This window comes from Hippopotamus amphibius, chromosome 8 (genome assembly GCF_030028045.1).
Source record: "Hippopotamus amphibius kiboko isolate mHipAmp2 chromosome 8, mHipAmp2.hap2, whole genome shotgun sequence".
Taxonomy (NCBI): Eukaryota; Metazoa; Chordata; class Mammalia; order Artiodactyla; family Hippopotamidae; genus Hippopotamus; species Hippopotamus amphibius.
In genome coordinates this window covers 10,757,056-10,772,312 of record NC_080193.1, presented here as the reverse complement: position 1 = coordinate 10,772,312, position 15,257 = coordinate 10,757,056, and the positions used below count along the sequence as shown (strand labels likewise).

Here is a 15,257-nt window from a genome sequence, read left to right as displayed (position 1 = left end):
CTTTCCAAAGAAAATAAAGCATATTTTTCCAGAAAAGGGAAGCCTCCTACACTGTTGGTGGGAATGTAAACTGGTGCAGCCACTGTGGAAAACAGTATGGAAATGTCTTAAAAAACTAAAAATAGAACTACCATATGACCCAGCAATTCTACTCCTGAATATATATCTGAAAGAAACAAAAGCATTAATTCAAAAAGATACATGCACGCCAATGTTCATAGCAGCATTATTTACAATTGCCAAGGTATGGAAACAACCTAAGTGTCCATCAATAGATGAATGGATAAAGAAGATGTGGTATATATATATATATATATATACATACACACACACAATGGAATACTACTCAGTCATAAAAAAGAAGTTTTGCCATTTGCAGCAACATGGATGAACTTGGAGGGCATTATGCTCAGTGAAATAAGTCAGAGAAAGACAAATACTGTATGACATCACACGTGGAATCTAAAAAATACAACAAATTAGTCAATAAAACAAAACAGCAGACTCACAGATACAGGGAACAAACGAGTGATTACCAGTGGGGAGATGGAAGTGGGGGAAGGGCAATATAGGGGTAGGAGGTTAAAAAAAAGGGGGTTATTATGGGATTATATGAAATTATCTGTGTAAAACTTTTGAAAATTGTAAAGCACTATAGAATTTTAAAAATCTTTCATTCAAAAAGTTTAAAAAAAAAAAGGGTAACCTTCCTTTTCTTTCGCAAATAGTATTTATTGAACATTTACAGCAAGCACCGTAGGAAGCATTTTAAACACACTGACTCACCTAATTCCCACAACCCTATGATCCGAGCTGTTATTTCTTTTGAAAGATGGGGATACTGATTCTCAGAGAACTTATGTAACTTGCCCAACGTCACCTAAAGTGACCAGGACAGTAATCAAAGCCAATCTGTCCAGGTCTGAGCTCGCTCTCTCTTTTGAATGTTCTCGAAATCGGGTGAGGTAACTAAAGCAACTGTACTTGAGAAGGAAGAAGGGCAAGGCTCAAGAAACGTTCAGACGCGACCCCAGGTAAGTCCTAAAACATGAACGGGCCATCACCAAACGGGGAGAGGGAGATCGTTCCAAACGCAAGCAATAACAAATACAAAAACATAGTCACAACTGCAAATTCCTTCACCTTTTCTTCTCTTGAAGGTGGGGGACACTAGCGAGAACCTTGGGACGCCCCAGAGGCCTTTGGCTCGTCCAAAATTCACTCGCCTCTCTGCCTGGCCGATCCTCCTTTTCGTCCCATTTTGATTTCCTGCACCCCGCTTTCCTGGCCCCCTCGGCGCCTCCCCAAGATCAAAGCAACGGAGGAGGTACCAGCCGGAAACTAGCAGAGGCAGCTGGCGGGGAAGAGGGGCGCGTGTGTAGGGAGCGAGAGACCCAGAGAGGGAAGCGCACGGTAGAAAAGTTGGCCCCAACCTCACACGGACACGAGTTCACCCTCTCTTCACCCCGGACTCGCCCACACTGTTCTCCCTGCCAGGTTCTGGAAAACCGTAACCGGCCCCACCTCCCGAGGACGCCAACCACTGCGCATGCGCCGGTTCTCTCCCTCCACCACACGTGAGAGGGGCGGGGCCTGAGCCCGGGAAGAGCGGAGGTAGGCTGGGGGCGGGGCCGCTGGTCGGCTGAGAGTCACGTGCCCATAAAATACCCAATCACATCTCCTACTCCGAAATCCTCCATCCCTGGAGTGTGGCCGGCAGGTTGACAGGATTGGGCGCGCACGGTCACGTGACCCGAAAAGGGCAACATAGACGCGTGGTTTCTCCTCAACTGAGGCGAATCGTTGCCGCTGTAGCTCCGTCGAACAGTTATTTAATGAGCGTGTGCATTGTGCTAAGCGCTGTGAAGATACTGTGGCTTCTGGGATATACGTAACCGCGACATCGCATTACTCTCGGTCCAGTTTATTTCTTCATTTAAATCATCTCACCCCCCTGTGCCAGTGTTTCCCGTATTCCGTTTCCTGTATTGAGCACCTGCAGGATTAAAAGATTGTTAAAGGAATTTGTTCTCTCTCCCTCAAGCCCTGGGATAATTAAAAAAGATGTAGGTTTTTACGTCAGAGGATATTTTTATAGGCCAGCTTGAGTCCTCGAGTGACTCTCTTCTCTCTCTGTTATCAACCGAAAAAAAATGGAAATAAGCAACAGTCCCCTAAAATCTTATTTTCCTTCCATCTAAACAGGGGCTTGCAGTTTCCTTCCATTGAAGAAAGATGTTTTTAACCTTTACAGTTCTTTGAAGGCTGATGACAGGTCTAACAATTGTGTATGCCTGGGACTTCCCTAGTGGTCCAGTGGTTAAGACGCCGTGCCGTGCTGCCAATGCGCAGGCGCCGTTGGGTCCCTGGTGGAGGAACTAGATCCTACATGCCGCAACTAAAGATCCTACACACAGCCGAGTAAATAAATAAATTAAGAACATCGTATATCCCTTGCAATCATGCTGTAGCACAGTAGGTATAGAATAGCCATTCATTGTATTCCAATAATAATAAAAAAAAAAGAATAGCCATTCAACCTAAGTTTGATGAATTTGCATTTGAAAAGAGTCCTGTTCTGGCCTGGCCAAAGATCCTGAGCGCTGATGACCAGCACTTCATTCAGCAATTATGTAATGAGTGCCCCATGTATCAAGTACACCATCAGGCAGACAGGGGTACAAAAGTGATTAAGACACCTCACTCTGCCTTCAGCAAATTCGTGGTGTGATGGCACTTTTCCTCTCAATTATCCAGATTTGGGTTCCAATCTCAGCTATGCCATCAATGAGAGGGTGAACTCTGACAAATCACTTGCCTTTTTGAGTCAGTTTCCTCATCTGTAAAATGGGGAGCTAATAATACCTTCAACTATAGAGCTGTTATGAGGATGACGAGGTAATTGTGCAAAATGTCTGGCACAGTCTGGGGCATAGAACATAGCATATGTTATGTAGCATATGCCAGTTTAACAAGCGAGAAAAAAAAGTCTCAGAGAAGACTAAACTGAAGGCAGCTACTAACAATAAAACATTGTGTTCAGGCCAGTCCCAAATACACTGTATCTTCAGCATTTTGTACAGTGTCTGGCCCAGAGTGAGTATTCAAGAGTCATTGAATGGATGAATGAAATGAAGGAGGAATTGGGCCAAAAATAACTCCTCACACACTCCTTTGTCGCCCACCATACGCCCAGCAGGGTGTATTCTGTCAGCCTCCACTGGTTTAAAACTGCTCAGATGTGGCTCCTCATAGGCCATATTGCCCTTTCTCATCTTTGCTTTTCCAATTCAGTTCCCTTCTATGCCCTGTCCCACTCTCTCTGGTGAATTTCAGTGCCAGTGTAGTCATAAATCTTTGTAGAGAAACTGGGCCGAGTGACTTAGTGGTTAAGAGCTCGGGCATTGCCAAGCAGGCAGATCTGGTCAAACCCTGACTCTGCCATTTGTGTGATCTCGGGCAAATGACTTAACTTCTCTTGAGTTTGTAATTCCTCATCCATAAAATGGGGACAATAACATCAGTCTCACAGAGCTGGTTTGAATGCTTAATGAGATGAGACCCAGAAAGCCCTTAGCACAGTGATAAGTGGTAAGTGCTCAAGAGGTAGCTGCTGTTATTGTTAATTATATTTCATGACTACAATATAAAAGCCAGCTTGTAGAGGACTTCCCTAATGGTGCAGTGGTTAAGACTCCACGCTCCCAATGCAAGGGGCCCGGGTTCCATCTCTGGTCAGGGAACTAGATCCTACATGCATGCCACAACTAAGGAGTTCCCATGACACAACTAAGGAGCCCACGAGCTGCAACTAAGACCTGGCACAACCAAAAAAAAAAAAAATCAGCTTGTAGAGTGTGATGAAGACTTTGAAGAGTTTAGAAAGGAGTTATAGAAAAAAATGGTTTAACACAGTTGGAAATGGAGGCATAGAAGTAAGGGAATGAGACCTGGCTCAAACTGAGGAGCCCACTGCTTCAGGGAGGGCAGGGACGTGTGTTCTGTTGGATTCGCTGGGTTCAAATCCATTCTTTGTCACTTACCAGATGCATCTTGGTGGGCAAGTGACCTCTCCTATTGAAGTTCAGCTTAGAAAAATAGGATTTGCTAATATCGTCTAAATCTTATAGGATTATGCAGAGAATTTAGAGACACAGAGTTCTGGCACAGAGTAAATCATCAGTGGTTGTTAATCATTATTCAAGTCTCATAAGACTCAATTCCTAGAAATATCCCTCTAATTCAAATTCCAAGGCTGGAGGGAGTGATGCTCACAGAGGACTAGGAAGAATTTTAGTCATGTTTAGAGAATTGTATAGAGAATAAAAGTCTCCAAACGAGAGGCCTTTTAACAAGGTGCTTTATTGGAGGGCATGGGGTAAGGTGGAGGGCATGGGGCAGGTAGGGAATCACAGTTTCCAGGGATGATACTCAGCTCTGACAGTACTTGGAATCTAGATGCTTGTGCTCCTTGTTGTACGGGACCTGTGAGAAGCAGATGGCAGCATTGCGGTCACAGTTGCAGATGAAGGCCTCACAGGCATTGTTGCTACCTGGAAAAGAGCAAGAACAGAGGACTGAGGCAAGATGGTTCATGCTTTGTACAATCCAGGGGCAGCAAGAATTAACTGAAAGGATCTGGTGGCCATTTCATTGGTGCAAATTTAGAGTTGACAGATAAAGCAAATAAAAATACTGGAATTTCAGATCAACAGTGAATGCAATATTTGGGACACAGATGAAAAAAAGCATTTCTTGTCTATCTGAAAACCAAATGTAACTGGACGGCCTGTTTTATCTGGTGATCCTAGGCATGATAGCTGCTTTTTGGAAACTTCTGTCTATTTCACACCTCTAAGTGAACTCACTGCTTTTCAAACCCATGTAACCACAGAAATCTGATAACATAGACAAGCAGTTGTAAACGGTATGGAAAACACTAAGACATACACTCAAGACAGCAAAGTATTGTGCATTTCAACTTAGTGAAGTTTCATAAGCCAATTTCTCTACTTTAAAGCACATATTTTTAAAATTACAGAATGTCCTTACAATAGAATATGATACAGACATTTAAAACAATTATGTCTATATGTGGAAATGTTGCCAAGATATTTTACTAAAGGAAAAAATACATAGCATATGCCAAAAAAAATTTGAAGGGCAGTACATCTAACTGGTTATCTTGGGTATCAGGAGTATAGGCTCTTTCTACTTTCCCTGACATACATTTATGTAGAATTTGAAATCACATTACTTTGACCTTTATTTTTGTAACCAAAAGAAACAGCAAAGATAACATTTTCAATGTGTCTCGGGGATGTCTCTGGTGGCGCAGTGGTTAAGAATCCACCTGCTAAAGCAGGGGACATGGGTTCAAGCCCTGGTCCAGGAAGATCCCACATGCCATGGAGCAACTAAGCCTGTGCACCACACCTACTGAGCCTGCATGCCACCACTACTGAAGCCCACGTGCCTAGAGCCTGTGCTCCGCAACAAGAGAAGCCACCGCAATGAGAAGCCTGTGCACCACAATGAAGAGTAGCCCTGCTCTCCGTAACTAGAGAGAGGCTGCACGCAGCAAAGAAGACCCAACACAGCCAAAAGTAAGTAAATAAATAAATAAATTTATTATAAATAAATAAATAAAATGCATTTCAGCTTTATTACCCATAATTTAATTATAGATATCTGCTTACCTTCAATAATCTTATTAAGGTTTTGTTTCTCTCTGCTCCTTTCTTTTAAAAATCACGAATGTTTTCCTCACCCACTCCATTAAAGCATCAATTAGCTCTTAACTAGATTATGAAGTGTGCAAAATGAGATCATTATTTAGGGAGTTACTGTTTTTTACTTTTAATTTTTTTATTGAAGTATAGTTGATTTACAATGTTGCATTAGTTTCAGGTGTACAGCAAAAGTGATTCAGTTATACATATATATATTCTTTTCCAGATTCTTTTCCATTATAGGTTATTACAAGATATTGAATGTAGTTTCCTGTGCTATACAGTAGGTCCTTGTTGTTTATTTTATATCTAGTAGTGTGTGTCTAGAGATTTATTGTTAATAATGTGGGAAACACCTTCTACTACAGGCTTCTTGACCTGCTTTCGGAGGGAGAAGTCAGTTGCATTAAAAATAAATTATTTGCAAAAATATGTGGGGTGTGTGTGTGTGTGTGTGTGTGTTTGTGTGTGTTTCCCCTGGGGAGAGTGTCTATAGCTTTCATCGGATTGGTAAAGGAGTCTAGAATCCATAGAAAGAAACTCTTGCTAATCAAGTCGCAGTGCAAAAATATGATTTCCCATATATTTGGCTTTCTGAAGTGGAGCACAACCAAAATCTCTGTTACCAGGAGACTGTGTAAGCAAATTAAGCTATTTTATGCAGCCATGAAAGAAGTAACAATGAAGACTATGATACAATATGGAAACACAGTCATGACATGGTGATAAGTGAGAAGATGCAGAATGCAGGATTGCATCTAGACTGTGCATTCATCAAACATTTATAAAGTGCACCAGCAATGCCAGGCTCTGCTCTAGATTCTGGGGATACAGCAATGAAGAAAACATACAACAGTCCCTGTTCCTGTGAATCCTACTTTCTACCGGAGAGACAGCAAATGAAGAAATAACATAAACATGCCAGCTGTTGAGAAATTCTGTGGAGAAAATAAAGCCAAGAGAAAAAAGATAATGCTGGAGAGATGGAAGGAGTTGTATGCAATTTAAAAGAACATGTTGAGGGAATTCCCTAGTGGTCCAGTGGTTCGGACTCCGGGTTTCCACTGCAGGGGGCCCGGGTTTGATCTCTGGTCTGGTGTGGCTCTCAGCCAACAAACAAACAAACAAACAAACAAACAATGTTGAGGGAAGACCTCACTGAGAAAATGACATCTAAAGAAAGACCTGGAAAGAGGGAGTGACACAAAAAGATATCTGGTGGGAAGTGTTTCATAGAGAAGAAGCAAAGGACTTGAGATGGGCACATGCCCAGCCATGTTAAAATGACATAAGCCTTATTCCAAAAATAAGGGCGAAAAGGAACACAGAGGCTTGCAACCGTTTATTTCTTAGGGTGATGGGATGCCAGGTAATTTTTTCTTGGCACTTTGCGAGTTAGATTATGGTTATTCCAGTGTTGTTGGTATGGTTTTTTAAAAGTGGGACATATCTGTGAGTGCAAAATGAAGGGCAATGAAAATCCAGAATTCTGGTCTCACACGACAATACCCTACACCTCTCTGAATTGTCTGCTCTTCAGAACCACCTTCATGGAGGGATACATTTCACCATGAGCACTGCATAACTTGGTGGTTAAGACCAGAACCTTTAAAATCAAAAGCAACTGAGTTCAAATGCTGGCCCTACCACTCATAAGTTGTGTGATTTAGGGCAAGTGACTATTTTTGAGCCTCGGCTTCCTAACCTGTAAAATGGGCTTAATGAAACCCATCTCACATACTCACCTTGCCTAGTACCTGGCATGTGATGAAAACCTGATTTTGTGCTAGTTCTAAGCTCTTTTTATGAAATAACGAAGCAGTATGGCATGGCAGTTAAAAGCAGAGGTTTTGGAGTCATATAGACCTATGTTCAAAAACCAAACACCACCATTTATGGGCTATGTGCCCTTGGGCAATTGGCCCAGCCTTCTGAGCCTGTTTCCTCATCTGTAAAATGGGAATAACAATATTACCTATCCCATAGGGTTGTTTCGAGTATTAAAGGAGACACTGCCTGACACCAAGGAAATGATCGTCAACGGTGGCTTCATTACTATTATTTCCCCCATGCCTACTGAAGGCCTTTGAGCCAACAAGGAGGGAAACCTACTGCTGCAGGTGATCTCCGTGTTCGAACACGAGTACGAGTAGCTATTGGTGTAGGGATTGTCCACGAGGACTTTACAGCTGTCCAGTTTCTTGGCTTTTTGGTAGCAGTTGTCGTGTGTCTGGCAGCACCTGGAGAGGGGGAGGGGCAGAGCTGAGGCAAGAGTAGGGGTAGGTAGGGCAGCAGTTCAGGCTGAACCTGCTCTCTCGGGAACAGGTGGGGCTGTTTTAGCGGACCTGCTCTGAGAGGTAGTGGTCCTGTGGCTTGAAAAAAATTGTCTTTTTCTCATATTTACTGAAGTTGATTTATAAATGATTGCAGGAATATAGGACAAGCCTATATTCTGAAGATGCAGTGATGGTTTCACCATTGCTAGAAGATTGGATCCTTGCAATGATGTTTTGTGTCTCAAAGTCCTGCCACTAGAGGGCAGCGGCACACACTACTTTCCATCCCCGACCTTGCGCTTTGCATCCCTAATAGGGAGCGTTGGATTCAGGTTTTCTTTTTCATCTAGGAGGTGAACGTGTGTTATCTTTAGCAAAGAGGCAAATCTCCTTTCTGTGCCTTGTGACATCTTTGGCTTGTGCCCTCCTCCCCATCTCAGGGATACTCTCCCTGAGAGTATCGACTCACGTGTCCAGTTCATCCACTGGGGTCCCGGATCCACCCAGGCCGCAAAAGCAGCCGTAGTTGTTGAAATCCAGCAAGGGTTCACTGCCGGGGATCTTGCACTTGATCATGCCGCTGAACTGCCATAACGCCCGCGGGGTGACGCCGCTCTGGACAGTGCCCACTGCAGGAAGACAAAGCCAGAGTTCAAATATGTCCTGGTTGGCTGCCGGCGCCCCAGGGACCCCACTGCCTGCCTGCTCTCTGCGGCCCCGCGCTGTCCCCCTGACCCCGGCCAGCTGCCTCCCCTGAAGAGAGCTGGATATAGGAACCTGGAAAAGTGAGTAGGAATTTTGTAAACAGCTCACAAAACATAAAATTCACCATTTTAACCAAAGTGTTACAATTCAGTGCTTTTTAATATATTCAGAGTTGTGCAACCATCACTACTAATTCTGGAACATTTTCATCTCCCCCAAAAGAATACCCTATATCCATTAACAATCGCTCCCCTTTTCCCCCTCCCCTCTGGCAACCACTAATCTTGCTTTCTGTTTCTATGAATTTCCCTATTCTGAACACTTCTTATAAATGAATCATACAGTATGTGGCCTTTTGTGACTGGCTTCTTTCACTTTGCAGAGTGATTTGAGGTTCATCCTTGTCATAACATGTATCAGTACTTCATTCCTTTTTATGGCTGAATAATATTCCACTGTATAGATATACCACATTTCTTTTTTTTGGCTGCATTGGGTCTTAGTGGCGGTGCACGTGCTTAGCTGTGGTGAGCGGGGGCTACTCTTCGTTGTGCTGCACAGGCTTCTCAGTGCGGTGGCTTCTCTCATTGCAGAGAACGGGCTCTAGGGCTTCAGTAGTTGTGGCACGTGAGCTCAGTAGTTGTGGCCATGGCCTCTAGAGCACAGGCTCAGTAGTTGTGGGGCAGGGGCTTAGTTGCTCCGTGGCATGTGGGATCTTCCTGGACCAGGACTCGAACCCATGTCCTCTACACTGGCAGGAGGATTCTTAACCACTGTGCCACCAGGGAAGTCCCAGACCACATTTCTTTAGCCTTTCATCACTTGATGGACATTTGGTTGTTTCTACTTTTTAGCTATTATGAATAGTGCTGCTATGAACATTGTGTACTACTTTTTGTGTGAACATATGATAGTTTAAAACTACCCCTATTATTTATCCAGCAAATATTTATTGAGCACCTACTATGTGCTAGTCACTGCCCTGAGAGCTGTAGATACATCAGTGAGCAAATTAAAAAATCTATAACCGCATTGAGCTACGTCCTAGTGGGGGAGAAAAATAATAAGCAATAAAAGTAATAAATAAGGAAATCGGATATTGTGTTAGAAGTTGGAAAAATTGGAGCAGGGCAGGGGAATCTAAAAGGGGGAGTTGGGGATTTTCCTGGCGGTCCAGTGGTTAAGACTCCGTGCTTCCACTGTAAGGGGTGCAGGTTCAATCCCTGGTTGGGGAACTAAGATTCTGCATGCTGCAAGGTTCAGTCTAGATAGATAGATAGATAGATAGATAGATAGATAGATAGATAGATAGATAGATAAATCGCTCTCCCCCAAGAGCAGCCTCCACGGTGGCAACCAACAGAGACTGTGTCCACAAGCAGAGCCTGGAGCCTGCTCAGACAGGAGTGGCCTGGCGACCTTGGCCCATCTCCAGACACCCCACACCTGCTTCCCTCCACTTTCTTTCTCTCTGATTCAGCCAGCTCTGCTCTTTGCAGAAGCCAGACCTGTACAAAACTACTGCTTGTATGTGTGCGTGCATATCTTCATGCTCCTCAGATGGGGAGCGTGACTCCTTCATCTCTGAGTCCCCAGTCTCAACCCTGAGCCTGATACCTTAGTGGGGCTGTGATACCATCAATGTTGAATGAATGAATGAACAGTGGCTGATTGAGGTGGGATTTGAATTCTAGTGAATTCTGATTCCATTAATTCATTCAATAAATGGTGCAAACAGCCCTATCCCTGCTCTCATGGAGCCCATGCTTGTGTGGGTGTCAGATGAAAAACAAAATGAATCAACAAGAGATACACTGCAGGCAAAGACAGACGCTGAGAAGACCTTGTACCGAGGCCATATGGTAGGGGAAAAGGAGAGGGGGCTCTCTTAGCTTGGATGGACGGGGTATGCCTTTATGAGACGGGTCATCTGAGTTCGGACCTGAAGGTTGAAAGGGTGCCAGCTGTGGGGGGATTTGAGGGGACCCCAATATCAGAGCTCTTAAACCCCACAGTGAGCTCTGAAAAAGATTCCAGGTCTGGTCAGCCGTGTGAACTGTGGCCCCCATTGCAGAGGAGAGAGATCTTAGCTCAGGAAGGGATGGAGCTGGGGGGACTCACCTACCTGTGAGCAGAGCAGCCAACACAAGGAGTTTCATCCTGTTATCAGCTGGTGAGCAGGAGGAAAGACTGCTGGCACTATGGCCTCCCTCCTTATAGCTGCCCTGCTGTCCCGAGATAAGACTGCAGTGTTTGCTTTGCTCCCTGCTGACTCTAGGTTGGCCTTGAGTCTTTCTGTTGCAGAAATAATCCTGAACAACGAGCAAGCCCTGCCAGCCAGGGGGCACTGGACATACTTGTCATCAGAGCTTTTGAATGAAAGGGATTATTTCTGGAGTTGCACATCTTGGAATCTTGACCCTCACACCCACCCCTTTGCACTCAACCCAGCTTCATCATTGTGTGTGTGGGGGGGGAGGGTGGCAAATCTGTCAACCCCGTTGAACAAATGGGAGAAGGGAGATGGGAAGCAAGTGACTGTTGCCTCCATGTCTTCACATGTGCCTGAGTCTGGGCTGCAGGTCTCATTGAATGGTCCCATCAATCATGCACTTTGCTGATGAGGAAACAGGTTCAGAGGGGTGAAGCAACTTGCCCCAGGTCACACAGCTAGCCAATGGCAAAGCAGGGGCTCAAACTTAGATATGTCTGATTCTAAGGCACACATTTAATTTTTTTCCCACTACATCAATGCCACTCCCCTCTCCCTATTCCCCACTCTGGGTTTGCAAGAGAACCCTGGGCTTTGGAATTCTAAAGGCTTGGATCCAACTTGTAGAATAAAAAGGGTTTTAGAACTGTCATATTGATGACTTAGAGGGGTGGGAAAGGGAGGGTGGGAAGGAGTCTCGGGAAGGAGGGGATATGGGGATATGTGTATAAATACAGCTGATTCACTCTGTTGTACAGCAGAAACTGGCACAACAGTATAAAGCAATTATACTCCAATAAACAGCTTAAAAAAAACCTGCTATATCAAAGGTCTATATGACATTTTTTTAGGTGAAATTCACATTGTAAGACTTTATTATTATGTATTTATGTAGCATTATTTATTATTGTAATATGAACCATTTTACTTTTAAATTTTATTTATTTATTTATTGGCTGCACCACATGGCATATGGGATCTTAGTTCCCCGACCAGGGACTGAACCTGTGTCGTCTGCAGTGGAAGGGAGAGGATGCGGGTTCAATCCACTGGACCACCAGGGAAGTCCTCCATTTTATTTTTAAAGTGAACAACTCAGTGGCATTTAATACTTTCACCGTGTTGTGCAACCACCATGTCTACCTAATTCTAGAAAATTTTCATTCTCCCCAAAGGAAACCCTGTACTCATTAGCAGTCACTTTCCCCCAGCCCTCAGCAACCACGAATCTGCTTTCTGTCTCTAGAGATTTACCTATTCTGGATATTTCATGTAATATATAATATTTTATAATCGGTTTACTTGGTGCTCTCCCATTTGGTTCTTAAGTGATTTCTGCAGCAACCCTGTGAGTTATGGAGACCCTATTGTCTTATTTTAATTCATTTACCTATTCATTGACTCATTTTTCTTGAGCAGAGTTCATACCCTTCTGCCGCCCTTCCACCCCACATCCTCTCCTATAGTTTTCAGTTGTTATTGATATCTTACATTCGTATGGTACTTTATTAGTGAACCAGTATTGATATATTATTATTATCAAAAATAATGTTAACAAAATCAGGTCCATAGTTTACTCAGATGTCCTTAGTTTTTACCAAATGTCCTTTTTCTGTTCCAGGATCCAAACCAAGACTGCACATTATATTAAGTTGTCTCCTTAGGCCCCTCTGGGCCGTGGCAGTTTCTCAGACTGCCTATTGTTGAGGGCCTGGGCCTGGTGTAGCATAGGATGCCCCTCTCCTGGAATTTCTCTGATGTTTTTCTCATGACAAGACTGGGGATTGGTTATGGGTTTGGGGAAGGAAGATCAGAGGTAAAGTGTCATTTTCATCCAATGGCCTGTTAGGTTTGACCACCTCTTGTCTTGGGTTGCATTTTGGCCACTTTTCAGATGAGGACACTTTCCAGATGAGAACTTCTAGATGAGGTTCAGCCTGGGGTGGAGCTGGAAATGGCCATGCCAAGACTTGAACCCACAGCTGCCTCTTCCCACTGAGCCACTTCCCTCTGCCTTGGGCGAGGTTATGTTAGGTTAAATCGTGTGTGAGTCAGAGCAGAATCAATAACTCTGACCTCTGCTCACACAGGCACCCCAGGATTCCAGCTCTCTGTACTTTTCCCTTGAGCATGCACTGGGGCCAAGAAAGAAGAAATTCACCTAGAAGGGCTTCCCTGTTTCATCCTAAGTCCAGGAGCCCCAGGAAAGTTCCTTCAGCTAATGCGATAACACTGAAAGGGCATTTCGTAAGCAGATGGGGAAACTGAGGGCCAGAAAGGAGAAGTGATTTATTTGCTTGGGCCTGACTTTGCCCCTATTTGACCCAGGGTTCACGCCACCCATCTCTTCATACCTGTCTGCAGACATTCTACTTTGGTCCAATACGGTAGCCATTAGCCACTAGCTATTTAAACACATTACCATCAAATAATATTGAAAATCAGTTTCTCAGTCCCACCAGCCACATTTCTAGTGTTCAATAGCTACAGGTGGCCAGGGGCTGCAGTTTTGGACAATATAAATATAGAATGTCTCCGTCATCAGAGAAGGTTCTATTGGACAGCGCTGCTCAGAATGTCAGAGCGCCCGTCCCAGTGCCAGCCCAGAGGTGTGGGGAGGAGGCCTGTGAGAGCTACTGGAGGAAGAACAGGGTTAGCTCAGGACCCAACATCAGCCTGACAAATGGTTCTGCCTCTTCAACCCCCAGAATGAGTGCAGGCTGACCAAAGAAAGGGGAGGCATGGCCTGCAAAGTCCATCTTATGTGGGGTTCTTTGGAGTGAGAACAAAACAGAGAACAGGCACTGCTCCTATTGTGGTCTGAGGAAGGAGGACTAGCTAGTGCTACAAAGTCCTCTAAGGCTAATAGTATTAACTACCATTTACTGACCACTAACTAAACCAGGTTGCCTGCTAAGAACCTGGCACAGACCTCTGAGGTAGGCCCAAGGACAAACTCCACTTCACAAAAATGATGTAGGTTCAGGGGCAAAGTGACCGCCCCGATATCACACAGCAGGACCAAGATGTGAGTTGGATCCTGTGCTTATGACATCACAATATCACCTGGCGACAGGGAATCGCAGTAGCAGGTGGGAGTACCAAAGGCCCCTGGAGGCCAGAAGGAGGTTTAGTCCTGCCTGCTTCCATCCTTCTCTCCCCCTCCCCCAGACAGCTGGAGGCCTTCCCTGAGGGCAGGCTGCACAAATTCCCACGTGCAATTTGTGCTGGGGCTTAGGCAAAGCACCTGGTGGGAGAGGCGTCAGGCTGCTACTTGGAGCCTTCTGCCCTGGAAAGAGACATGCTAAATGTGACAATCCAGACCTCTGCAGGGGACACAGAGGTGGCAGAGGAATGGGCCTGGCAGGTCACTGCGTAGCCCGCCAGGCCCCTATACTCCGGAGCGTGACCTGCTGCTGCTCTATGCACAGGTGTGCACGGCACAGCTTCTCCCAGGCTGGGAAAAACACACTCCCGTGGAAAGAACGGCTAAGTATAGCTCCTCGACCCCTGCAGGTGACGACATACCCACACTCCATCAAGGTCACACCTGCTTGGCCCCTGGAGGACACGGCTCCTGCTTCCCCAAAGCAGCTACCAGCTACCATTTGCTGAGTGCGTCTACGTGCTCAGCCCTGTGCTAAGTGTCACGTTGTTTTCTCAGCTTAACAACCATCTTCTGGCATAGATATTATTATCATCTTCCCCTTTTTACAGATGATGAGACAGCCTCAGAGAGCTTAAGTAACTCGCTCACAGTCACACAGCTGGAAAGTGGTGGAGACAGCATTTGAATCTGCGTGTTCCTGCCTCTTAGTCTGGCACTGAGCCCAGTACGTGGCTGTTGGGAGGTTCCCAGAAGGCTTTAGGTAACACTGGGCTGCGTTCAACTTGGCTGGAGTCACCCTAAGGGGCTTATTCCCGTCCCTCCTCTTATCACACCATCTCTGTCTCCAGCTGCTACTGAGCTCAGCCGATAACATTTCTCAAACTGAACACAAGCACCCAGGAAGCTGACCTTCTTCAGAAGCCAGGTCTTCGGAAACCCAGCAACTCTCCCCAGTACTCCCTCTCCTTACCTCTTTCCCTATCCAGTCCCACTCCAAGTCCAGCTCTCAAGCCACACCCTTCTTTCACCCTCCAATACCCCCGTCCTCGCCCAGCATCTCTTTTTGCCCAGATGGTTGCATCAGCCTCCTCCGTGTCTCTGTGCTCCCCTCCACAATGGCCTCCTTCAAATCTGTTCCCTATTGTACAGGCTGATGACCTTTTCAAGTGCAAACCTGATTACGTCACGTCATCACTCTCCCACCCTGTTGCCAAACACCCTTC

General features: G+C 45.2%; 1 protein-coding gene across 1 annotated transcript; it reads right to left on the bottom strand.

Annotated features, from left to right (window-relative positions):
• Positions 1–4,346: 4,346 nt before the first annotated feature.
• PLA2G1B (phospholipase A2 group IB) lies at positions 4,347–10,963 on the bottom strand. The gene is made up of 4 exons (XM_057746971.1): positions 10,839–10,963; positions 8,478–8,637; positions 7,845–7,972; positions 4,347–4,553 (listed from the first exon to the last, which is right to left on the bottom strand). The coding sequence occupies exons 1-4, from the start codon at positions 10,870–10,872 to the stop codon at positions 4,432–4,434; spliced, it is 444 nt and encodes a 147-aa protein (XP_057602954.1). The 5' UTR covers positions 10,873–10,963; the 3' UTR covers positions 4,347–4,431.
• Positions 10,964–15,257: the final 4,294 nt, after the last annotated feature.

Bases quoted from the DNA above. Each gene is read 5' to 3' on its own strand.
- PLA2G1B (XM_057746971.1), bottom strand. From the start codon at position 10,872: ATGAAACTCCTTGTGTTGGCTGCTCTGCTCACAG. The intron at 8,638-10,838 runs GTAGGTGAGTCC...GTCTTCCTGCAG, and splicing joins GTTGGCTGCTCTGCTCACAG to TGGGCACTGTCCAGAGCGGC. The intron at 7,973-8,477 runs GTGAGTCGATAC...CCCCCTCTCCAG, and splicing joins CCAGTGGATGAACTGGACAC to GTGCTGCCAGACACACGACA.